The 27,298-nt window shown below is 36.6% G+C and overlaps 3 protein-coding genes across 7 annotated transcripts in view; 2 read left to right on the top strand and 1 right to left on the bottom strand.

Annotated features, from left to right (window-relative positions):
- The window catches only part of GatB (glutamyl-tRNA(Gln) amidotransferase subunit B, mitochondrial), a 159,874-nt gene that overhangs the window by 16,164 nt on the left and 116,412 nt on the right, over positions 1-27,298 (bottom strand). The window lies entirely within an intron of this gene.
- The window catches only part of Root (ciliary rootlet coiled-coil, rootletin), a 132,660-nt gene that overhangs the window by 22,417 nt on the left and 82,945 nt on the right, over positions 1-27,298 (top strand). The window contains exon 1 of one of the 2 annotated variants that reach the window (XM_067761380.1): positions 25,482-25,585. The exons of the other annotated variant lie outside the window; for it this stretch is intronic. Within the exon in view, the coding sequence (XP_067617481.1) occupies positions 25,568-25,585 (18 nt within the window). The 5' untranslated portion in view covers positions 25,482-25,567. Of the gene's footprint in view, positions 1-25,481; positions 25,586-27,298 lie in introns of those variants that run through there. 2 annotated transcript variants of the gene reach the window in all.
- LOC137237586 (uncharacterized) lies at positions 7,933-13,781 on the top strand. Its single transcript, XM_067761378.1, has 2 exons — positions 7,933-13,366; positions 13,461-13,781. Exon 1 carries the CDS (start codon positions 8,192-8,194, stop codon positions 9,923-9,925), a length of 1,734 nt encoding a protein of 577 aa, XP_067617479.1. The 5' UTR covers positions 7,933-8,191; the 3' UTR covers positions 9,926-13,366; positions 13,461-13,781.

Raw genomic sequence — 27,298 nt, 5'->3', positions numbered from 1 at the left:
ACGGAAAATAATATGTTTATCTCTGCCCATAGATATTTGCAGTGAAGTTGGCAATTTTCATGTGGTTGTTGTAATGTTGTTTACTGAAAAAATTTTGTGTACAAAGGGATTTTGCACGCATTTAATTTTGATCCCACCCCATTGGTGGACCAGCCTGAGTAATTTTTTATAAGCGCGTCCGAAGACCACCAACACAGAAAGGTGTTCTGCGCAAAAATACTATTGATGCCACCCTCGTTTGACACCTCTCACGATATTTTTGGAAGCGTATGAGCAGTAGACCTCTGTTCTAGAGTATTACCATTATTATATTATTATAAAATTCTCTCAATGTTCTTTCAAGTTGTATGTCGGGGTTGATTCTGGTTACGTAGAGTTTAACCTGTTACAGTACCCAGATAGAAGTTTAGCTAGAGAGACGCGCATTTCCCTAGGAAGACTCTCTGCTAGTTCTGGGAATTTTTCTTTGAGTACTGGATTTGCAGGGCAATTCCTGGCATAGAGGTCCGACGCCTGTTTGTGGATATCATTGAGGACCTGTTTGTGCTTTTTTCTTCATACGGGTGTGTTCTCAGGAGCCGTATTTCCTCATAATGCTTACGGAGATGACCCCTTAAGCCCCTGGGAGGTGTAGCCTCATCAATCAGATGTCTTTTGGGATGCCCAGGTTTCTGGGTATTCAACAGGAACTGTTTGGTTAGCATTTCATTTCTCTTCCTAATGGGGAGTACTCTCGCCTCATTATGTAGATGTTGTTCTGGGGACAAAGAATACAGCCCGTATCGGGGACGCGTAGCATGCACTCGACCGGTCAATTGCTTTGTAAGTGGCAATGAGGGTTTGTCTTTACCCCAAGTGCTGCCGGCAAGAGAATTGAGGATTTTATTACGGCTCTGGATTGTAGGGATAATTGCGGTTGCATTCTCACCAAAATGTAGATCCTGATCGAACGTCTCACCTAAGATTTTTGGGTGTAAGACAGTCGGTAGCGTGATGTCATCGACGTGGATGTTCAATATGGTCGGCATTTGGCTCGTCCATGTTGTAAATAAGGAGATGGTTGTTTATTTTATTACCTAGCTCATCGATGGGTGGCCCGGGACCTGTAGCATGTTGTAAATAAGGAGATGGTTGTTTATTTTATTACCTAGCTCATCGATGGGTGGCCCGGGACCTGTAGCATGTTGTAAATAAGGAGATGGTTGTTTATTTTATTACCTAGCTCATCGATGGGTGGCCCGGGACCTGTAGCCATTATCGTGCAGTCATTGGCGTAGGATAGAATGGTAACTCTATCTGGTGGCGAAAGGAGCTTCAATATGTAGAAGTTAAACAGAAGCGAGGATAGGAAACCACCCTGTGGTACCCCTTGTTTAATTCTTCTGGGTTTAGATGTTGCGTTCCTGAATTGTACCGATGTTTGCCGATGAGACAGATAATTTGCGATACACCTTTGAGGCTTAATTTACTACGTTGTTCGGGAATTAGCAGAATCACTGATTTATAAGAAAACTAGCAGACCCGGCAGACATTGTTCTGCCCTAAATTTGGCCTATCTGCATACATTTTAATAAGCTTTTTCCGTCTAACTCTGCCCTACCCCTCTACACTTTTTCCTAATCTTTTTATTCACTCCTCCCTCCGTCTTTTTCGCTTCATCTCCATCTTCGTCTCATTCTATCTCTTTCTCAGTCTCCTTCTCTCTTTTCTCTTCTCTCAAGTTTTTCTCCGTCTTCTTCATCTCTTATTGCCAGTCCCAAAGGGTGGTATGTATTTTGTTCCAGTCCCATTCCGAGTCCCAGTCCCAGTCCCACTCCGAGTCTCAGTCTCAGTCCCAGCCCTAGTCCTAATCCCAGTCCCAGTCTGTCTCTGGTATACTTTCCGGAAAAAGCATCATAAATACTAATATAACAAATTTATATACGAAATTTCAGGCAAATCGAATAGGACGTATGTAAATAGAGTTATTATTAATTCTTGTCTTTATTTCGGCTTCGCATGCATATTTATCAGTTTTGCCAGGTTGATGCGACTAAATCGAATATCACAATGAACTTTAGAGCTCTCAGCAACAGCTTTCATTTGATATCCATAATACACACACATTCTAGGGGTATCCGAGCCCATGTTTTGGCCTATATCTCGAGACCCTAGTCACCCACGGGTATGAAAATTATCCTGTACTATAGCACTCATCAACAGTTTTCATTTGATATCCATATTGTATAAACACATTCTAGGTGTACCCGGGTCCACGTTTTGGGCTATATCTCGAGACCGTAGCCTCCCAGTTTTCATTTGATATCCATATTGTATAAACACATTCTAGGGGTACCCGGGTCCACGTTTTGGGCTATATCTCGAGACCGTAGTCTCCCAGTTTTCATTTGATATCCATATTGTATAAACACATTCTAGGGGTACCCGGGTCCACGTTTTGGGCTATACCTCGAGACCCTAGTCACTCAGCGGTATAAAACTTATCTATACTAAAGCACACATCAACAGCTTCAATTTGATACCCATAATATAAAAACACATTCTAGGTGTATCCGGGTCCATATCTTGGCCTATATCTCGAGACCGTAGTCACCCAGCGGTGTAAAACTTACTCTGTACTAAAGCATACATCAACAGCTTCAATTTGATACCCACAATGTAAAAACACTTTCTAGGGGTACCCGGGTCCACGTTGTGGCGTATATCTCGAGACCCTAGTCACTCAGGTGTATGAAAATTATCCTGTACTATAGCACTCATCAACAGCTTTCATTTGATATCCATATTGTATAAACATACTAGCTTTACCTGTAACGCCCGAGATCGAATGAATGTTGCGTTATTTTTTCTGTTTTGTTTGTGGATAATTTAGTTTATTGTTCTGTAAATTGAATTGAATTTTGTACGCATATTTGGTGAGATTTTCGTTTAAAACATTTTATTATTGTATCTTATTGTAATGCATGTGGGTACACAATATTTTTGGTTTTTTCCTTCGGTGCAAAGATAAACATATTTTTTGGCGTTCCAACTCTAGAGCAAACAACATATAGCTGGCCATGGGAAAATCACGGACTCTCTAAATTGAATCCTGCAACAGTAGGCGATTGTCCTTGCGCTTTGTTGATTGTAATTGCAAAAGCAATGCGTACAGGAAACTGTAAGAGCTTAAAATTTAATGGAAAATCTGTAGAAATCATTGGGATCCGTGGTATGAGCACATCTTCACCTTTGTTTTTACCGCTGATGATTGCTGCTTCGATTACATTCGGCATTAATTTCTAAACGCAAAGTCTGGTTCCATTGCACAATTTTGGTGGGTCTAAATTCTGAAGAAGCATTTGTAGGGAAGGTGTCACGCCCCTTTTTCCCAATTCCATATTTTACTGGAGGTGTTAGGACTTAACGTCATATAGCTCCTTACCAATTTCCATTGTCCTACCATTACTACATCCAGAGATATGAAGTATGATATATTCCATTTGTATAGGAGGTGCCACGCCCCCTTTTTCCCAATTCCACATTTTCTTGGTTGTGTTAGGGATTGACCTCATATAACTACTCACTGAATTTCAATGTTCTGGCATGTGTACCATCAGAGTTATGCAGTATCAAAAATTCCATTTGTATGGGAGGTGCCACGCCCCTTTTATATATAGAAATTATGTTAAGCCTAAAACCTTTGTGTTGATCGAGGGAACCTATAGCCGAAATTTGGTGATGATTGAAGTGTGGGAAATACGTTTCCATAGCGAACACACACACAGAATTTGATTTTTATATATGTATTTGAATTTTTTCTAAACAAAAATCATAACTCAAGAATGGCTAAACCGATTTGGGATTTCAAAATCAACCAACCATCATCTCTCCTTACTGTATCTTTCCTAAAAATTTCATGGCAATCTTTCTTTCCGTTCTCGAGTTATGGAGTGACAATCAAAATGTACACTTCTTTTTATATATATATATTCTAGGGGTACCCGGGTCCACGTTTTGGGCTATATCTCGAGACCCTAGCCTCCCAGTTGTATGAAATAGCAATATAGCACTCATCAACAGCTTTCATTTGATATCCATATTGTATAAACACATTCTAGGGGTACCCGAGTTCACGTTTTGGGCTATATATCGAGACCCTAGCCTCCCAGTTGTATGAAATAGCAATATAGCACTCATCAACAGCTTTCATTTGATATCCATATTGTATAAACACATTCTAGGGGTACCCGGGTCCACGTTCTGGGCTATATCTCGAGACCCTAGCCTCCCAGTTGTATGAAAATTAGCACTATAGCAATATAGCACTCATCAACAGCTTTCATTTGATATCCATATTGTATAAACACATTCTAGGGGTAACCGGGTCCACGTTTTGGGCTACATCTCGAGACCCTAGCCTCCCAGTTGTATGAAAATTATCCTGTACTATATCACTCATCAACAGCTTTCATTTGATATCCATATTGTATAAACACATTCTAGGGGTACCCGGGTTCACGTTTTGGGCTATATATCGAGACCCTAGCCTCCCAGTTGTATGAAAATTAGCACTATAGCAATATAGCACTCATCAACAGCTTTCATTTGATATCCATATTGTATAAACACATTCTAGGGGTACCCGGGTCCACGTTTTGGGCTATATCTCGAGACCCTAGCCTCCCAGTTGTATGAAAATTATCCTGTACTATAGCACTCATCAACAGCTTTCATATGATATCTATATTGTATAAACATATTATAGGGGTACCCGCGTCCACGTTTTGATCTCAAGACCCTAGGCACGTAGCGAAAAAATGTAGACGTTGGCCGATTCTCAGACCTACCCAATATGCTCACAAAATTTCATGACAATCGGTTCAGCCGTTTCGGAGGAGTTAAGCCTCTAACACCGTGACATAAGAATTTTATATATTAGATTAAAAAAAAGTAGCACGGAGGTTTAATTAGATATTATAGTTATTACAAAATCCACAATAAAATTAAAATTTTTTTTTTCTATTACTCAGAATTAGTTTTTGACATAAATCCAAGAAAATAAGGATCGTGACGAAAGACTGTGAAAAAACTGTAGTATAATTATTGGTTATAATCAGCGACTCATTTTAATTGTTTTTTTGGTTGACTCGTAAAAGTCCGGTTAAAATCTTTTCCTTGGTGAAAGTGTATGGGATTCCGGGAATACCCATAGCATTTTCATGACGAATCATGCATCCTTTTTCAAAAAAATCCGCAAACAAAAAATAATAAAATCCGGACATTTATTATATAAAGCCGAAAATAAAAGTTAAATCCGGACTTCTATTTTTTAAGAACAGAATAAAAGTGCGACCCCATAACTAAGATAGGGTTCGTCCAAATGAAACGAATTTTTTACCAATCCATTCTCGTAAATATCTGGATTTGAAACCTGTAGGGACACTACAATTTTTCCTACTAACACTAGAAACTTGTTATCGAAAAACCATAACCAATTGCTGTTGTTGTTGTAGCGATAAAGAAACTCCCGAAGGTTTCGGGGAGTGTTATCGATGTATGTTCCTGTAACAAGCCATTAAAGTACAAGTTCGGCCATCTCGGGAGCGATTTAATATTACCACTTTGAACCACCAATAATTTTGTCTGAAGTACTTTTATTACAAAAGGAATAACAGTTTGGGTCTCTGGCTATAATTTTTATAGGTTTCGCTTTTTTTTTATTTCTGTAAAATTTAACAAAATATGCATCCACATTGAATGAAGCTCTAAATATAACCTTTATCGGCTGTCTATGGAAAATTTCAATCTTTTTTTTTCACGAAATGTTAAGCAAACGCGACCCAGAAGCAAGTGAATATTTTGACAGCAAAAATGAGTGTTCGTGACACTTTGCGTCGCTATATAATACGGAAAAACGTAAGACAATCATCTGCAGTCACCGAGAGTCACTGAAGTGAATGAATAGTTTTATGATACGAATTTGGTTTCACTTAGGTGAAAGTGACTCCTCGCGTCGCTTTGCGTTATACATAATAACGCCGTAAAGCAAGCTACACTTGTGTACATGAACACATCAACCATCATTTATACACATACATAAAAGGCGACGACGAGATAACTCACTCACACACATTTAGTCATCAGTCGAAGTTGTTACTCACACATACACACGCATATAGCTCAATTACCAAGCAGGAGATACAACAGTTCTAGACGGCGAAACGTCTCAACCATAGTAGAAATATGCGGACGAGGCAACAGAGAGTATAAAAGCAGCACAAGCTGAGGAATGATTAATCAGCTTTGATTTAAACACGCTATTGTTTGTGAAGTATAATTGCGAAGTACTACTCTCAAAATACCCTAAATAAAGACCAGTTTTCAATACTGAATATTGGAGTGATTTGTTCAACAGTTTAGAGATTCGAACGTTAGCAGAAGGTGCATAAATGTCAGAAATTCCCTAAATTCGTTACAATATGCAACTCTCGCCTTTTCTTAGCCCTAATCTAATTGGGATGTCTACGCAGCGACCTCCTCGAAGGTCCCTTTTCCAGTGATCTGGCAGTTTGTAGGATCTATTTATTTCAGGATCAACGTAGTATATCACAGACCCTACTCCTTCCATTTCTTTGGAACCGTCGGTGTACACTTGTGCCGCCTCGTCTGCCATTTGGGCACCATTGCGCCAACCATCCACCATCTATTGTGGCTCTAAGAGTCCCTTCGAAACGCAGAAGCGGAATCAGGTAGTTTGTTCGTACTGTAACAGATGACACAATACTACTATGGCCATATATTTTGCGTCCATGCTGCAAAGAGGCATTGAGTCTCAAGTGGAATGTGTCACATGGCACTCAATGTAGCCGTCGGAGTTGTTTCCAGGGCTCTCTTAATGCCAAGGATTGATTGGGTTGCGTTATCTGCGTACGCCATAAGTTTTTGGGTCCCTCAACGAACTGCCTGAGCTATTGGTTGGTGACCAGCGTGCAGAGTAGATGTGATAATAATACCCCACCCAGCGGCGTGCGCCTCTCACCCAATTTCGTGGCCTCACACAACCCCCACTGTGTAGTAAGCTTCCTGCAATTTAACATGCAGCCGGTCCATCTGGATGGACATTAGGTTAGGTTAGGTTAAGAGGGCGTGCGTGAGTGTTACCCACACTTCCACTCGGAGACATTTTTGCCCATTGTAAGTACAGGGTGGCGGAAAATTCGTTTAGCCCCATTGCCTCCTAGTAGTCCTTAAGGAACCACTTGCTTTCCCTGATGAACCTAAGAAGAAGCGAGACGTCCACCTTCCCAACCTCTGCCAGGCTGTCGAATAATCCTGAGCCCAGAAATCTGAGCCTTCTTTGAAGCGCCGGACATCGGGTGAGAAAGTGGTAGATCGACTCCTCTTCCTCCTCATCCTGACAGCTTCTGCAGAGGGATTTTGTTGGTATTCGCCACCGTCGGAGCATTGGTGCGATAGCACAATGACCTGTGATGACACACGTAAGTACTATCACCGCAGATTTGTTCACTTTGAGAAGGAAGCTGGTGCCTTTCCTATCCAAGGACCTTGAGACTTCGCAGTCAACCCTATTGGCCCATAGCAAGTCCGTTGCCCTGTTCTTATATTCGTCGATTCTCCCGAGGAGATAAATCAGCGGCGGTCGGACGGAGCTGTCCACCTCACTTATGTCTAAATCGGAACCTTTGGCTGGACATTACTTTCCACAAAAAAAAAAAAAAAATTCAAGCTTACGGTTTAATGTACTTATGAACATGCATAGTATTATTCGGGATTTATAATTAATTATTTAATAAATATATTAAGATTAATAACGGACTAATGGGAATGGCGCTACGAATGAGATCTGTAATTTTTTCTTGTTTGTGTTTTTTTTTGTTTTCGTTTTCATTTTTTAATATGAATATAGAGATTTAAAAAGATGAAACGCTATTTAAACGGTACTTAGTAGCTCATAGAGTTTTGCCAATATTGCATACGCGTAGCTAATAAAACTTTTCAATAAAAATTAATATTAATACAAACTTGCCGTCTGCGGGCCTTAGCACAGCAAGGCTAGTAGCAAACAAAAAAAAAAAAACAACGAACGACGAAAAACTTTGAATTAATATATAACTGTTTTTATATTGTGGACATTTTCACAATCGTGCAGTCAATTGAAGTTTAATTTAAGTACAAAAATTATATCAAAATGACGGATCCTTTAAGAAAACAAGAACAAGCGCGCCTATTGCGCTATACGCGTACACGCTTTCGACGCATCAATTCTTTAGATCAAATACCAGAAGATCCACACCAACAGGACACATTGTCGGCTGCAGCAACAACAACTGAAAGTAATAAATACACCACTGTAAGACAACAAAATGGCGAATTATTGCGAAAGCGCACCAAGCGTTCCGTTATCATCTCTACTATCAAAGCGATTTTACTGTTTTGGCCACAGCTGTTAATCAATATAGCTTTTACGCTCATACGTTACATACTTTATATGCCGTTATCCATTGCTGCGCCTAGTTTTTGGCTTTCGGGGCTTTTGTGGATTTTTTGGAAATTTTTACGCATACCCGTTTCGCTTGTTAAATGGTTTTTAAATATTGACTCATTAATGGATGCAACAACAACAACAAACTCAACAGGAACCATGGCTGACAGGAAACGTGCATATAAACGTACGGTACTAATTAGTTGCGGCAGTACAATACAAACTTTACATTTGGCACGTAATTTTTATTCATCCGGTTCACGTGTTGTTGTATTCGAATTTGAAGGTCTCTTCGGCTTAGCGCGTTTCTCAACTGCAGTCGATAAATTTTATATTGTACCCAGGCCAAGTGCGGATAATGGAAATAATTACATAACGGCATTATGTCAAATAGTCAACAAAGAAAAACCCGCTGTCTATATACCAGTTTGTGCAACAAGTCCTGCCTATTATGATGCACTGGCCAAACAACATTTAGAGCTGTTGGGTTGTGCAAGTTTTATACCAGGCTTAAATGAGACAACCATATTGGATGATTGTTTGGAGTTTTTTAAAAAATGTACAGCACACAATATAAATGTACCACCATATGCTGTACTCACAACGCTATATGATTTACAAAAATTATATGAAAGTAATTTTATAAGTAATTTTCGTAATATCCTCATGGCAGTTGGTTTTCAAGGTTTAGTTGAACGTATTAAATATTTATTGCCGAATAATCGCGTCGATTTCAAATTTAATCATGATATAAGTGAACGTGACAAATGGATGGTGGTACGTGATTTACCTGGTGAACATTATGTTACATGTACAACGGTTAAGGACTCACGTGTTGTATCGAATATAACGTGTAAGGTGGAACATGAAACGAAAAATTTACTACCAATAGCACCACCCATAAATGTGACATCATCATCATCATCATCTAAATCTAAACCCACTATCATTATGTCCGATGAGGCTTTGATTGATATTTGGTTAAAGACATTCTTTGCTAAAGTACGTTTTCAACGTAGCATTAACGGTCATATGAGTTTTCGTTTAATTAAATGTCAAGGTACAACACAATTTGTACCGTTAGGTGTTAGAGTAGGTGTCTCCCTACCATATATATGTTATAATCGTTCACATGCACAAATCTTATGCCGCACCATGAAATGTATACATCGTCGTCAATTAAGTTTTACAAGTCTGGATGAAGAATCAACTTTACGTGCATTAACATCAAGTTTTCGTTGGAGTGCTGTTGAGCATTCGACCACACCATTAGCTGTGTTGGATAAGCGTGAAGCTTTATTCGCTTATTGGGATCCATTGCCTTATTGTGCTTATTATCATTTTCAATTGCCATTGGAATCGGTAAAAATGTTTTTACAAAGGCGTCATCGTTCAGCGACGAAAACTTTATCGCCACGCATCACAATGCCAGTTCATTGAACGCTTAACAAATGTGTGTTGTGTTGTGTATTATACCACTGTAAAAAATCGTTAGATTAATCCCTAAAGAGATTGGTCTCCGTTTGATTTCTTTTGTCTACACTTGGGCATAATTGATCTCTTTTAGTGCCTTTCGGGTGGTACAGTTGCGATTAGTCAGTTTGAAGTCTATGTAGCCCATTTAAAAAAAAAATTAAAAACGGCAATGAAATGAGTAAAATAAAAGAGATTACAGGTGACTGAAACGAGTTATTTAAGAAAAATTCGTAGCCATATACCGAACCTAAATTACTAGAAATTAACCAATATGCCGGAGTTAGGGTTAAATTTTCGGAGAATATTTTTTATTCCTTTTTGAAAAGCGGGCGAAGAAATTACATCGAATAGTTTTGGTGGCTAAGCAAACCCTTCGTTTGTGTTTCTGGCATGAAAAGTTTCTCAGCCAAAAAGTCATTTTCCTTAGCAAATGCGTACGGAGTCGGCCAAAAACGTTAATACAATAACATGACCAACCAAAGGGAACAATTAAAAAGCGGGCTTAATCTCCCCGGTTATATACCACCAAAAAAAATGTTTATTACTATTTTGGAACGATATACAGGATCATACTCAAAAGTCAACTTGGCTGCTTGTGGTTCTTGTAAATTTGTACATAATTATAGGGCTGGACTAGTTTTGCCTTTGAAGAAAATCAAACCACCCTCTACTACTTCTTACTCAGCGTAGTTACTTCATTTTTATACAAAACTTATTTTGAATTTAGGCAAGAATTACAGATCCCCTTATTGAACCGAAAAGCGACTAGTCTTCATATGTTTCCTTATGGGTACAATGGGGATTGGTCCTATCGATCCCTTTCGGGTATAAATGTGTGCAATTAGGCTCTTAACAGGACATGCTCAAACAAAAGGGAGCACATCAACTCATACAAAGAGATCAAAACTGGCATTGGTCGCATACTCCTTTGCGACTCATCCCGGATTCATCCTAGACTAAGCGCATTTTTTGCAGGGACACTATGCATGTTGTTTGTGCATGCATTCTCATAACACGACTAGAAAAAGCTACTGTTGATATTTTCAAGCATCATTGGCTCCTCATAAAGTACATATACACATGTACATGTGGCATAACTAGTGTTGTTGCGACACCACCTTGTACTCGATACCTCTACTCATTAAAACAATCGCAATACCAATAAAAGTATCGATGGAAAGTATTCGATACTTACTCGTACGTACACATTATAATTATCAGTATGGAAATTAATTCGTTACTGTCATAATAAAGCAACTCACTCAAATTAACAATTGCCTCGAAACCTTGGAAACATTTTTTTACGAACTTTCTGAGCACAATTTACTAAAATATAAGAGGCAATATTCGACGTGAGTACCGTGCCCTTGTACCCGATAACTTAAAAGGTAGCTGTAAGAGGTAACGGACTTCGAAAAAAATCAGTACTTGAACAAAGTACTCGAGTACGACGTACTCTTAGTTACTCGTATTGCAACAAAACTAGGCATAACATACTTTTAACATCAAGCCAGACAAAAAATGAGAAATGAGGTCAAAATAGTGCAGGAAAACGAAAACATTTGCCGTCTTTCAGTGAGTTTTACAGCTCCGGCTCACGCTCAATTCTCACCGGAATGCTCTGGATCATTGAGAGACTTGAGAAGCAGATGTCGTGAAATTTTCGCACACGTGAAATGTTATAGGCCGATGTCGCCGCTGTTTTTCATTTAACTCATACGGCGAGGCTAAGCAGCGACATCTATTTTTGAAAAAGTAGGTATATTAAAGGCCGCGTTGCCAACCTAAAAAGAAGTAATTAACAAATTATCTGGCTCACAAATTGAACCATACTTCTATCTGGATTTATCTGGATCAAATCGTTGTTGTTGCATTTACATGCAAAATTATTTATCTGGCTCAGGATTTTGCCACCGGATGATAGCTTTTGTAAGCTTTGTATGAAAAAAGCCGTCGCACAGGGGCTATATCAATACTTTTGGTGCGCACAATATTGATCGCTCCATGAACGTGAACCGGATGAAACGTTTTTTCTACTAATTACCTCATTCATTTTATTCACGCAAATATTTGCTTCAAACATACTACTTTTTGTAGAAAGGTTAAACGCTTATTTTAATCAATTAAACTATTCACCTTAGAAATTTGTAGGTAGGTGATTTGGCCACTCTTAGGTTAAGTTGAACTGGCCGGCCAATAAAGCCAACTTTTTTCTTATGACTGTTCAATTTTTCGAATGCATAAAAAGCGCAGTTTTCTGATGTGCACTTTAAAATGTATCTGCCCTATAAACACAAATTCTTGTTACGAAAACTATTTTTAGCAGAGAAAAACCCTAAAGTTTACATAAAAAAAAAGACGGCCCTTAATTTTGCGCCTTTAGCTCCAGTTTTTCTAAAAAAAAATGTTTACGAATTTCCAGCTCTGTTTTTTGTGTGAAAAAATACTAAAAAATGTTTAATTGTTTTTTTTGGAAAACGTTTTTTTGTGCTCCAGAATCAAGGAAAATGAACACGTTAAATGTTTTTAAACTCTTCTTAAAAAAATAATAAATAAAAAAAAAAAAAAAATTAAAAAAAAAATACTTGTAAGAAATTTTAAAAATATTTTAGTTCTTTCTCAACTAAAAATTTCAATATATTTGGTCTCATTTTTCCTGCAAAAAAATCCTAAAGTTTGTTATCCATATCTATTCTGTGAACCTGTTTTTTTTTTTATTTTTATTTGCTTTAGTTTTTTCTGCGAAAAATATTGCTACTATTGTTAATTTTTTTTTTTGCAAATTAAATTTATTTTTCTCAATTTTTCCTTGAACAAAAAACCCTAACAGTTCTTTACATTTGGGTGTTCTTGCGCAAATAAATTAGCGTTTCCTGCAAAAGAAGTTGTGTCATATTTAAAATTTTTTTATTAAATTTTTTGTTTGTATGAGTTTTATTTCCGAAAAAAAAAAAATTGCGCCGCACATTTTATATTTACAGCATTTTCTGGAAACAGCGTTTTGCAAATTTCAAAATTTTGTTCACCGTTTTCTTCTTTAAAACACGTTTTAACTGCTTTTTCTTCTGCAAAGAGAGTGCTAAGCAATTTTTAGCTACAATTTTTTGGGCACACGTTTTTTTTTTGTAAATAACTTAAATCTAGATTTTTTTTCTTCAAGCTTTAAAAATCAACGGCCTAGTGTTGCGATCTATCTTACAGTACACCGCTGGGTAGGAAGAGCGTATGAGAAACAGAGAGAGAAAGAGAGAGAGAGAGAGAGAGAGAGAGAGATGAAATAGACTGATGATGTTGATGGTATAAAATTAAATGGAAATTTTATACCAGAAGCATTATTGCATGGGCCAGTTTCTGAATATCCCGGCATATTTCCGAACTTTCCATGAGTGATCTATTAAAGTTCCGGTAAGCATTGACGGTACATTGAGAAAATGACTCATAAAATACAAAAACAAATATATATATTCTACAGTGAGTCTTCCATAACTAATTTTTCTAGAAATTTAATGTAAAACTCGATAATCGAATGGCAAAAGTTTTCACAACCCGAAATCTTCATAAATCCTCCACCTTCCTCCGTTTTTAGCATAATATCGGTTTAAGAAGTTTAGCTGTAAATATAAATATGTTTGTATGATTTTTCTATGTTAATTATTTAGCATATTAGTTAAATAATCATTTTTTAATGTATAATCGCACAGATTTATTGTTAACTGTTATAATATTTATTTTTTTGCTTATAAGGTTGGTACGTAGTATAAGATACAAGGTGTAAAGGATTAAGCAAATATACATATTGCAGATTATTTACAAAGTAAAATTGTTTTTTTTTTTAAATGTTAGTAACTACACTAGCGTACCTGGCAGTCGTTGTCCAACCATACCTTATTCCATGTATCTCCCTACCACCCTACCACTTCTACCTCCACTCCCACACCCATTCCCAGTCCCAATCTCACTCACACTCCCGCCTGCAATCCCACTCCCTCTTCCCTTTCCCACCTCAATTTCGTCATATGTGGAATATCTATACCAAATATTTAATACCTGCTTAGATATGATAAAGCGATCTTAAATATTTCCTAAAAGGGGCGTAGCAGCACCCACTTTTCCATACAAATTAATATATAAAGTACATATATTTAAATATCAATGGTTTCATCCTCACAGGCTCCATTTTTTGGCAAGATAAAATTTATGTTGCCAAGAGCCTGGCCCGCCCACTTTTACAAACATAGGCATAAATCCATGCCGCTCTTTACGTTGGGAATGTTCGGCCATACGGACAGCAACCAGAGCTGGGTAAATTCGACTCCATTACATTACCCAACATTCCTCAGTAATTGGAAAATGTAATCAATTCCTTTGCTCCACAGCAAAGGAGTTGACTACATTTCAATTCCTAAAAAAAAAAAAAACCAAAAGTAATTTCGGTTTTTTGAGGCTCGAGTACAAACAATTTCTTGTTTGTAATTGAAAAAAAAAGAAAAATACTTTGCGCAATTGTAATTTCTTTCCCAGTACTTTCGAAAGGAATGGGATATGTAATCGAAATTTCTTTCAATTACATTACAAGGAATGGAAAAATTACTTTCGAATTTCCCATTCCATTCCTCAAAGGAATTGCGAAAGTAATTGAAAAACTACAAGTTAGTCTGTGTATAGGAACTTACTCCGGTTGATGTGGGTGACTTTTCGTGTCCCAGTTTTCATTATTTCATCAGATTTTTCTTGTGAGTGGTAACTGAAAGCATTTGGAAACACCAATGAATATAAAATTATTATCCTCGTTAAAGTTCCCAGCTAAGTAAGTGCATATCCTTTCCTTCCTCCGCTATCAAAGGGTGGTGGCTATAGGAAAGCAGCATAGTTTTTAATTTTCTTTGATACATTCAGCTGGCATAACGTAAATACCATTAATGTTCCGCAAAACTTTTTTCTCGTATTCTTGATCTTTTGATAGCATCCATAGTTGCCTCCTCTGAACCATATTGTAATAAATAATATTAGAGCAGACAATGAGAAAGAGTCGTCCGCATGAAGCCTCAGAAGCGTTTGAAGTGTAATGAAAGTATAGCAGCACCAGGTGCAATTACATTTGTCAATGCCAAAAGCTTCGTTATATTCAAAAGTTTGGGTAAAAATGATGCATCGTTTCGCCTCCTCGTTTGAAAACTTAAAAAAAAAAAAATAAATGTAAGGCGCGATAACCTCCGAAGAGATCTAAGGCCGAGCTTCTCTTCCAATTTGCGTCGTGCTCCTCTTGATTTTTCCCTACAAATTGGCCGGACGGGACCTACATGTTTTATGCCGACTCCGAACGGCATCTGCAAGGCAGATGAGTTTTCACTGAGAGCTTTTCATGGCAGAAATACAATCGGAGCGCTTGCCAGACACTGCCGAGGGGCGACCCCGCTTAGAAAAATTTTCTTCTAATTGAAAAATCTTATTTCTAAAATTTTGATGTTGCTTTTCCCGGGATTTGAACCCAGGGCATACGGGTGATAGGCGGAGCACGCTACCATCACACCACGGTGGCCGCCACTTTTGAAAACTTTAGTGGTCAGATTTTCTACTGTGCCTCATTGTTTTTAAGTCGAGATATTTGCATTTCCGCCTCCTCACTGTACGACGTTTGTGCTTGTACCATGACTTTGTTAGACAGTTTATCATCTCCCTCACTTTTGGCAATAAGGCGTTTCGCAAAATATGTGAATTTTTAGGTAATGGTATCCCCATTATTCCTATCATACCTTCGTTAAAATATATACATATGTATATCACATGCATGCGTATGACTGAACTCCTCCTGGACCCAATTTAATGAATATTTGTGTATATGTTCAAGGAGAATTGTTGATGCTTTAGATTCACAGCTTGACCCGTTTTCTTTCTTATTTTGCCGGGAAATTAACCAGGGGCCGACATATTCTAACCAAAATTAATTTATGGTGCGATTTCCCTGTTAATTGTGTACGGGGGTATTTCCTTGACCAGGTTATTATTTGAGAAACTCTTCTTTCCGGGAAGCGGGCCAGTGACCGACCTTGTTGACGATTTTTTCAGACAACAATGCTTGCCACATTGTTAAAACGAGAAATAATTGGCGAAAATCCTTTTTCTGAAAACGCGGTTGTATGGGAGATATATATCATGGGGGTTCGATACGATCGACTCCGACAAATATCTAATCGGACACTAAAATGTACGCGCTATCTTAATTTCAAGATATCTCAAAAATTGAGGCACTAGTTTGCATTTAAACATACACACGGATAGACAACAGTTCGTCATGCTGATCATTTCGGTATGCTTATTTGTTTGTTTTTCTCTTCTCCTTTAAGGAACACAGTTTCCGAGAACCAGACCGAACTTAATATACCATTCCATTTTATGAAAGGTACAAAAAGGAAAGAAAAAAATTTGAATAGATTTTGCATTATTTTCAAAGGATCCTGATCCTGAGGCTGTACTCAGCATATTCCATGGTGTGAAAATGATAGCGTGCGACAACATCGCGAGTCTGCGGTGGCTGGAGGAAGTGGTTCCAAACTTACAAAGGCAAGGAACGAACGCGCTGTTTGATATGGTGGATAAAGCGCAAAACTCCACGGTACCAAAAGTTAATTTATGGATACCATGCGTGATCAAGTCGAAGGATACACTGCGACTTCTGTAGAATCAGAATCCGAATATACTGACAGGACTGGACATTGGGATCTATACATTGATTTCCATTGTGTTGCATTATCACCAGTCTCAGCGCTATGATTCTAGCTCACCTGATAAGTATATGTTCAAAAATTAATTAAAATATTCTCTAAAGAAACTCCGCCAGGCGCTATCATGCCCTAGAGATAACTTGACTCATATTAGGAATCTCAACTTGAACACTACGCGGCTGGTAAATTAACACAAGCGTGTAATTGGGAAGAGCATCGAAATAAATGCAACCTCTCTTGGGTGTCGATAAGCCGTGGTCAAATCCTTGTCTAACCCGAAAAAACACGATGATAATATATGCATCGCCTTTGGCGATACAACTCTGCGGACTCGAAGACTTGCGTGAGCGATTTTTGCCGGCATTTTTTAATGCGTCCTTGAGCAGACAAGGCCAGATTACGTGCAAACAGAGGGGAACAGAGAAAAAACACTACGCGTGATGCGTTACCATCACCCCACAGAGGTTGAAGATGCCATGAAAAAAGCCAAACCTTCTAAATCAATACGTCCAGATGGAGTAGCCATGCCAATGCTAAAACATCATGGCGCTGAGGGAGAAAGCTACCTGACTTACGTTTTCAAGCCTGGGAAACCGGCTAACGAAGGTGAGTCATAACGAACAGTATCACTCCGTTCGCCAGTAGCGAAGACATTGGAAACCTTCCTGATCCGCCAGTTTACTGCGAATCTTCGCCTAGCCACTCATCAGCATGGTTTCCGCAAAATACATAGCACTACCAGCGCTGTCAAAAGCTTTTGACACAGTAAACCAACGGTACTCCACTCCAAGATATAGAAGGTTCACCCTTTCCCCTTTGTATAAAAAGATATACTGCAAATTACCTGAACCTTGCCGACCAAATTCACGGCCACTCTGTTTTGCGACGTGGAGTATTGGACGTTCACGTCGATGGTGTTGCGCTACCGATTTTCAGTCATTCAAAGATCTTAGGAGTAACATTCGGTCACACTCTCACTCACGCAAATCTAAACTACGATGATACAATCTTACCATACCCTTCCTCATATATGGCGAGGAGAAATCAATTGCCAGTCATTGAAGACTGTGCTTGTGTTTTACAAACATTTTCTCATGGTCCAAGGAGTTACTATGGCCTCATAAAATCACCGCGTGAAACGCAAAAATATTTTTTACACTAAGAATTCTTCAATTACTTTTGCAATTCCTTTGAGTGTAATTGGAAAATTGGAATTCCTTGGAAAATTTTCAATTACATTTGCAATTCCTTTCGAAAGTACTGGGGCAGAAATTACATTTGAGCTAAGTATTTTTTTTTTCAAATAGCAAACAAAGATTTTCTGTACTTGAGCCTATAAAAACGTATTACTTTTGGTATTTCTTTTTGAGGAATTGAAATGTAATAAATTCCTTTGCTGTGTAGGAAAGGAATTGATTACTTTCCTCAAGTACACGTAATGGGGAATTGACGGTAATTGATTACCTAAAGTAATCATTACTACCCAGCTCCGACAGCAACGAATAATTCGATAAATTTTCTTTACCTGTCATTAATATAAATATTTATTTCCATGCCATAAAACCCAAAGGTCAATCAAAGTATCTGTTTGCACCTTATGAGCATGTTTCAATTTGCAAAACTTTTTGTACCAATCCTTATGCAGAGGTTTTTTTTTTGTTTTTTTTTTTCTTGGACGTTGTGGCAGCGCACTGCCCTCAAGTGGCCCGATGAAACCAGGGTAATCCTGTTTTTTTTTTTTAATACAGAATTTTTTTTTATTCTAATTCTTATTTATGTTTATTATACTCAGTATATTAAATTTGATTGGACAACGATTGGTTGTACAGGTATAAAGGAATCGAGATAGATATAGACTTCCATATATCAAAATCATCAGTATCGAAAAAAAATTTGATTGAGCCATGTCCGTCCGTCCGTCCGTTAGCACGATAACTTGAGTAAACATTGAGATATCTTCACCAAATTTGGTACACTAGCTTATCTGGACCCAGAATAGATTGGTATTGAAAATGAGCGAAATCGGATGATAACCACGCCCATTTTATATATATATAATTTTGGAAAACACAAAAAACCTGATAATTTAGTAAATAATACACCTAGAATGTTGAAATTTGATATGTGGACTGAGATTGAGACTCTTGATAAAAATTTGGAAAAATTTTTCAAAATGGGCGTGGCACCACTTATGACAAAATCAATTTTACAAATATTATTAATCATAAATCAAAAATCGTTAAACCTATCGTAACAAAACTCGGCAGAGAATTTTATAAGGAATGATTTGAAGAAAAATTAACGAAATCGGTTAAGGACCACGCCCACTTTTATATAAAAGATTTTAAAAATAGTCGTGGACGAAAATAATAAGCTATATCTTAGCGAAAAAGAGCTTTGTGTCAATAGAATTTTACTTTCTAAATTGAATTATAACATTAAATTGGAAAACACTAAAATTTTTGAAAATGGGCGTGGAACCGCCCCTTTTATGACTAAGCAATTTTCTATATTTCGGGAGCCATAAATCGAAGAAAAATTAACATATCGTAATAAAATTGGGTACACAAATTTTCCTTATAGCAGAAAATATTTCTAGTAAAAATGGACGGGATCGGTTAAAGACCACAGCAACTTAGATATAAAACAAGTTTAAAAGGGTCGTAAGCTAGAATAATAAGCTATAACTTAACAAAAAATTGTTTTGTATCAATGATATTTCACTTATCGAGTTTTATTGTAAGAGGAAATGGGGAGACATTTTTTTTAAACTGGCGGTGCCACGTGTTATGTAGAAAAGTAATTTATCTGAAATGAAATGTACAATTGAAGCTCACGCTGAGTATATAATGTTCGGTTACACCCGAACTTAGACACCTTTACTTGTTTATAATTTATAATTTTTATTGTTACCGAGTCTTTGAGAGGCAGTGGCTTCTTAAGCCCCGAGATATAAAACTGCTCAGCTACAGAGAAACTCATCAGTTGAGAAATATAGATTCACAAATACAATAGAATAAAAGTATAAATATAATTTTTTAATTATTAAGAGAAGATAGAACCGTTTTTTCATGGTAAAGAGCGAGTCCGAAACATCGATTATTCTCGAGTGAGAGTTATGATCTTCACACAAACATAGAAAAGGTTCGTTTAGTTAAAAATTGTTTCTGCATCGTTTACGAATTATAGTTTATAATGCCTTGAAACTCGGCATGGAACATTCAAGTTTACTTCGTTCAAAAGAAATGGGCTTGAAATCGATCCATTTAATAGTTTAGCCATAAATTGTACACCTAGCATTTTTCTACGACTTGCAAGGGTAGGAAGATTTATTAGTTTTAACCGATTAGTGTAAGGAGGAAAATTATACAAAGAGTCCCATTGACGATTTCTCAAGGCGAAAAGTAAAAACTGTTTTTGAATTGATTCTAGCCGATCCATATGAACTTGATAACGCGGATTCCAAATTATCGATTCATATTCTAATGTCGGCATCACCAATGATGTAAAAAGGGTAAGGTAACGTAAGGATCACTAAACTCTTTTCCCCATCTTTTCACAAATGCTAAAACTCCTCTCGCTTTATTGACTGTGGCGTTAATATGAAGGTTGAAACTAAGTTTGCAATTCATTGTAACTCCCAAGTAATGTATTTAAGTATATCTTCAGGCTTTTTAGTCTATATCACGAAGGGATTAAGAGTCACGCCACTTAAATGTAAGAGTCTCTACCTTGCCACAGCGACGCATTCGCAGATAATCTAAACCGGCGTTTCATCCTCAGATTTAACTTACATAGGTGATATCGTAGACTAAGGTGTCCCTTATAGTACCCACTGAGAGTTGACAGGTCCTCTCTGCCAGATAAATAAGTTTAGCTATTACTCTCGTTGCTTGGTGTATTAAAATGCGCATGCAATCAAGTGTTGCCTGAACTGCTTTGTATCAAACAAAACCGTGATTTTGGCTCCCAATTCATTTAGAACTACAATGCATCCATCAATCAGCCTATAATTAATTTGGTAATACTGCAAGGCACGTAAGGCTACTTGGCAATCTGACATAAGGAGTATGCTCCTCGAGGATAAGCCCCTTCCTAGACATTCTCTGTCACAAATTTGTATGGATTTCCCCCTGAAAAATAGGGGGTAGCATCCCATTGGTATCGATTTGTTGGAGTTCGGCCCATAGATGTCAGCTCCCGTTGTTCGGTCATGAACTTTTTATCCAACCGCGAACCAGACCTCTGAGTTGCAGTCAATGTATGTATTCTCTTTTTCCCAAAGAGTTCTATTCATAAAGGACACCTCAAAATTCATTGAGATTTTAAGCGTAGTTGCAATAGGTGACTTTCTATGAATTTTCTTATTACTTTCATATGTCTTGTCATGTTTAAGCTCCTTTGATCAGAGATATTCTTAGTGCATCAATAAGCCACTAAATGCATCAGCAGGGGACGTTCTCATCAAGTCGTAGCAGTTTGCTTAATTTTCTCATTGCTGTTCTTTGCGTGGCCTTCGGTCACCAACCTAAGAAGGCATAGCTGATTATTGGCGTCACAACAGTATTAAATTTCCAGTATACCATTTGGAGCGATAACCACCATGTTTTGTCATGGAGTCGAGTGCTGGTGAAGGAAACTCTGGTTACCTACTTTGTTTAAGGTAGCATCTAGATAAGCATTCTGTGTGACGGTTCTGTTTAGTGTATCCCCTAGGTACTTTGCTTCCATTGAAGATCGGATTTCGCTGTAAATCAGGGATGGTTCTAGCATGGATAGTTTTATTCTTTGGGTAAAAACACTGGGACATTTTTGTTAGGATTGATATACATTCCTTTCGTATCACACCAGTTTTCTATGATGCGCAGGTCTTGTTGCATGCGATTGGATATTGTTTCCTTGTGCAACATTGTGATGCACATTACTAAGCCATCAACACACCCTTGTGTGGCAAGTCCCAAGACGGTCATCTACGATTAGGGTGCACAAGAGAGGAGAGAGTATACCCCTTTGAGGGCATCCGCTAGTGACCACAATTGACTCAGTTGTCCCTACCAGCTCAATATGTACTGATTTTTCTTCTCTTTAGCATGGATAGCATTCAGCGAATGATAATTGGACTTATATCCTTGCCAATCATAGCTTGTTCGAAAGCTTTATGTGTCTTGTTATCGAAAGCCCTCGGATTGTCAATAAATGTGCAGAGTTCTATATTTTTAGGCTCCCAAGCCTTTTCAATTTTTGCCGTGACGCTATGAATAACCGTCTGCATGGATATTCTTGATTGGTAGGCAAATTGGGTCTCACCCAGAGGTTGACCTCCCTAATATGCTGATCCAAAATTGTCCATACCCTTTAGGAGAAAGGAGCTGAGGCTAATTGGTCGCTAGGACGAGGGCAGTTTCATGCTTGCCCTTGCAATGGTGTACAACTGTTAGTTTTGTTGGATTTTTTAAAATGCGAAATGCGATAATATGGAGCCGTCTGCTCATTCCAGCACCCGCCCCCTTGTCAGATTTTTTAGTTCCATGCATCACTTATATGCGTTATAAAGGTATTTGTATATAAAAATTGTATTCTATATCATACATAGATTCATCATTATTGGCTCAGACTTACATATGTAGGTATATATTTAATTGCATACTATCTACATACTTATGCATTTTATTCACCTAACCTTTGATAACCTTTCTAAAATGAAAATTATTTTAATATAATGCATTTAAAATGTAGAAGAAAGTAATAAACAAACTTTGAATATTCAGAAAAAAAATAAAGTAGAGTGGGAGTGAGAGGCAGGGAAGTGAAAGGAAAGAGAGAAAGAGGCTATGCTCAACTCCGTAGCCCCCTGAACGAGCTTAATACCAAAGAGGGGTTCTCCAATATGTTATTAAACATAAAGATACTTCTTTTATGAGAGGCTGAGAGGCACATACGAGCGCTGCTCCCGTGGCAGAGTTGTATGTGTGCGTCCTGCCGAATCTATAAGAATTTTGTAAGAAAAATGCAACAATTATTTTGAATGTATTAAGGCTTCATCAAGCATCTTCTTCGAAAGAATGAAGCCTGTTGCACTATTTGAGGAAACCTGCTCTTATAACAACAAATTTACTATCGTCTTCATTAAAATACTGTGACGAATGTTAGCATCACTAATTGATACTCACATCCCTAAGGTTATTAAATAAAGGCACAACAACATTAAAGCAAGGTATATAAACATATTAATCATCATTTACACATGTACATATACGGCTGCAGAGAGATACTCCATCAGCCAAAGTAGTACTCACATATACACACATATACACACATATATGGCTATGCGAGAGACTATAAACTACAAATATACATGTACATATATGGCTGGTAATGATGAATGGCATGAAGTTCGCGAAGTTACTAGACCTTAGGAGAAATAAAAATACCATTTTGCATTATTGAGTAGTGGAGTTATTTATTCAACAATTTAGCGATTGGAACGTTAGAAGTTTGAAATAAGCGGAATTTCCCAAAATTCATTACAATACTATAAATGGATGTAGAGATCATGCAACTATAACAATAAAGCTTGCAGTAACTATTCGAGACAAAATGAAAGAAAAGCCTCCGCCGCGTTTTAAGATATAGAGAAGACTGGCGGTAGTTGCCGTGATGAAGGAATAAGTAACTGGCGAGCTCTCCCGACCTCGGCAGGGAAAAAAACAAAACAAACATGTGAACAGCAACGTATTTGTTTAATAATTTTGGAAAAATTGAAACATCGTGACATCTGGACGAAAAAGGCGACATCTGTTTCGATTATACCTTGTAAATCTCTTCAAAGCCTTTTCTTCCAGTACATTTACAAGGTGTAATCGAAACAGCTGTCGCCTTGTACGTCCAGATGTCCCGTTGTTTAAATTTTTCCCAAATTATTAAATAAATTAAAATATGCTTCAAATAAATATTTTCATACATTTAAAAGCAATGACGCCAATCCCCGCCTAATTCATACAAAAAAGCAACGTATTTTTTTACTTCGTCAGCAGTAAAAAATCCTCTATTCTCAAAATATTTATGTACATACATATATCATCTAATGTGATATAACAAACAATTTTTAAGGAACGATTGTTTGGTTAACCCTATTAAGTGTATAGTACACCCTTGAAGAAACAATTCTTTATTAGAATATTATTGAATGCATTTGCCTTTAAGCAATCCCACATAAAACAAATATGTTAAAATATAAATAAATATGTAGGTACTTAAGTATCATATATATTATTTCTAATTGCTGTTTTTATGTACGCGTCCCTTTTTCGCTCTTATTTGGAATCCAAATCTATAAATAAAATTTCGGTTGTAAAGTTGGAGATATTAGCAAGCTTTGACCAATTTTGGTCGTAGTGCTTTTTTTAGCTATATTTTATTAAAATAATTTGTTAAAAATAAACGATCTTGAGCACACAAAGAAATCTATTTGTATTATGGCACTATTGTGAATATTTGAACTGCATTACCGGCAGTTGCTATCATACGCTAGATGGCAGCGCAACTGTAAGTTTTAATTGATTGATAGTACAGCTGATTTTTGTTGATATTTGATAAGAGACATTTATATTGGTTGCGTAAGATGCGCACAGGGTCTGGCTCGTTATTTCTTAATGTAAGTATTGTTTTCAATAAAACCGTTTAACTAAAACTTTTTTCAAATAATTTTATTTTCAAGTTTCTAGTTTTTATTCGATTGCCTACTATTTCTTATTCTATTTAGTTCATTTAGTACGTCAAGGACTCTTTTTTCATAAAATGATTTCTATTTCTATATGTAATGTGTTTTCCAAATATGAGCCAAAAATACGGTTTTTTGAAATATATCGATCCAAGCGTCACCTAGCGGAGTTTTTTCTTCTTTTTATTGCATTGTCCTCGGGTTCTGAACTATATTCCAAGGGAAATTACTTAAATTTCAATTACAAAATTCGTAAGCAACGCACAACGGTCAAGCTTAATAAAACCGTTGTTTTTTTTATTTTTAATAAAATAAATTGGTGTGTTATCGAAAAGTTGTCGATTTTGTCATAAAAAATTTTATTTATTTTGCTATCGATTTCTTATCGCAGTGTTAACAATTTGTTATCGACATATTATCGATTTATTAACGTCGACTGGTCGGTTTGTTATGAAACACATACATACCTTCAAAACTCTAATATAAAATCGATGACACACATATAACCCTTCGAAGCCGTTAAGGAACCAATAAGAAACTCGACGATTGTAATTTCCTATCAATAATAAGCCGATAATAAAACAATAAACTTGTCGATATCGAGGAAGCTCTGCTCAAAAAGGCCGAACCTATTTGTTCCTAGTAAAATTTCCTCTGTTGTGGTTTAACTTCAACCCCTGAGCGAGTTCTAGTCATAGTGTACAAGTACAAGTGTGTTGACTTATCTGTCAAGCATTCTGACAGGCACTCGCTGGATTCGGAATGACAGCGAATTCAAAATGGATACCATTACCGAATGCGCCGAATGATTGAAAAATTGAAAAAGTCGATACGATTGGTAGTCAAAAATGTTGTCGTTGAGACCAAAAATGCGACTCTAGACCTGAGATTTCCATCAGGTGAGCGAGGCTGTTTGTAGTTTTGACGTTTATCGCTTAGTGAACACACTTGGTATAGGTACACTATGGTTCTAGTTGAATTATAAATATTATATTCCTAGGCGTACACATTTATGTTTACCCATTGAACTTCACCAGTACTTGGAACTTACGCATTTTTTTTTCTTTCTTAAGCTGCAAATTGTTGCCAATTTTTTATTGCGAACGTGACATTAAGGCAAAAACATCAAATCAATCTTATTTATATTTGAGCATAACATGACATATGCCTCTAAACAAATATGTAAGTATGTATGTTTGTATGTTGAAACTAAGTATATGAATTTAAATGATTGTTTGCACAAAGTAAGTGCATATCAAATTGACAATTCCGATTGTGTGTAGGTATGTATGCATGTAAGATTTTATGTCCTACATCTATGTGTGCATGTGTCCATGTTTAAATATATATATATATATATATATATATATATATATATGTATATATATATTTATATATATATGTATGTTAGAGCGGGTCAAATTGTATGGATGGATTTTTTTTCATCAGGGGTATAGCAAAAACGTGATCGACAGACGACTCTAAGAAAATTTGCTGAAGACAACATGGTTCTAAGTCCGATTTCGAGTCCCCCACTTTTGCAAAATATATATTTTGCCATATGAATGTAGGGTTTGGCCAAAAAATCTTCATAGCTTCTGATAGAATTATAGGAAAAATATCATATTGGGCTTACTTTAAAGGTATTTTACGTACATTTCATAATCTGTATTAATATCTATAGTGTTTTTGAATTTTAGTAGAGATATCAGGCTTAAATTATGAGAAATTAGCCCAAAATGAACTTTTAACTACTATATATTATCATTTTTAACAAATTTCTTATGGCAATTTTTTCTTTCTTTAAAGCTAAACTAAGTTCAGAACATTTCCAAAAACTTTCATTCGGACAGTTTTTTTTTCGAATTCGTTTTAGTAGAAAAATGTTTCAAAAAAAAACCTATATTTTCAAGTACTAAGCAAAAAAAAAACACAATTTGTATAATTTTAATGTAATTTATTTAAAAAATTAGTTTTTTTTACTTAAAATTGACGATTTTAACGTATTTTTCAAAATAAAAGTAATGTTATGTTATTATTTTTTAAAATCTTTTTTGCTCTCCATTCGTGGTTGTTTTTCACGACTTTCTGCTGTAACAGCCATAAAACCTTCACTTTTTTTTCTATAACACTTTTGGAAACAGATGTTAACAGCAGTAAATATCTTGCTGTTGCTTGTATATGCATTGGAATATAAGGATCATCTAGTTTTGGCTCATCATAATCTAAGAATTGTACCAAGTGCTCGTATGGAATATTTCTGTGAATGCCGGGTCAGATAGTAAATTATCGTCATTCAGATCAATCATATCAGTATAATCTGAAGCATTAAAATTGATATTAAATTTTTGTAAAATCTGAGTTTAGTTGGATCAAGTATTTTTTCTCGATAGTATACAACTTTTTTTGATAGCTCTATCACGTATGACTTTTCTATCATCAAATAACATTATTAATAAAATGTTTTCTGGATGAGCGTAATATGAATTATTTTGGATTACACCATCTACAATATTAAGTAAATTACGTGGTAGGTATCGTTCCCAACGAATAAACTTTGATAAAACTACACTGCCGTATACAAAAGAATTATAGTATTTTACATTGATCCCAAATTATTAAATAAATTAAAATATGCTTCAAATAAATATTTTCATACATTTAAAAGCAATGACGCCAATCCCCGCCTAATTCATACAAAAAAGCAACGTATTTTTTTACTTCGTCAGCAGTAAAAAATCCTCTATTCTCAAAATATTTATGTACATACATATATCATCTAATGTGATATAACAAAAAATTTTTAAGGAACGATTGTTTGGTTAACCCTATTAAATGTATAGTACACCCTTGAAGAAACAATTCTTTATTAGAACATTATTGAATGCATTTGCC

This window comes from Eurosta solidaginis, chromosome 1 (genome assembly GCF_040869045.1).
Source record: "Eurosta solidaginis isolate ZX-2024a chromosome 1, ASM4086904v1, whole genome shotgun sequence".
NCBI classification, from domain to species: domain Eukaryota; kingdom Metazoa; phylum Arthropoda; class Insecta; order Diptera; family Tephritidae; genus Eurosta; species Eurosta solidaginis.
The sequence above is the reverse complement of the archived record's forward strand: the minus strand, read 5'-3'. Positions and strand labels throughout refer to the sequence as shown.

What these genes read in the sequence shown, in the direction of transcription:
- LOC137237586 (XM_067761378.1), top strand. Translation starts at nt 8,192, where the DNA reads ATGACGGATCCTTTAAGAAAACAAGAACAAGCGCGCCTATTGCGCTAT.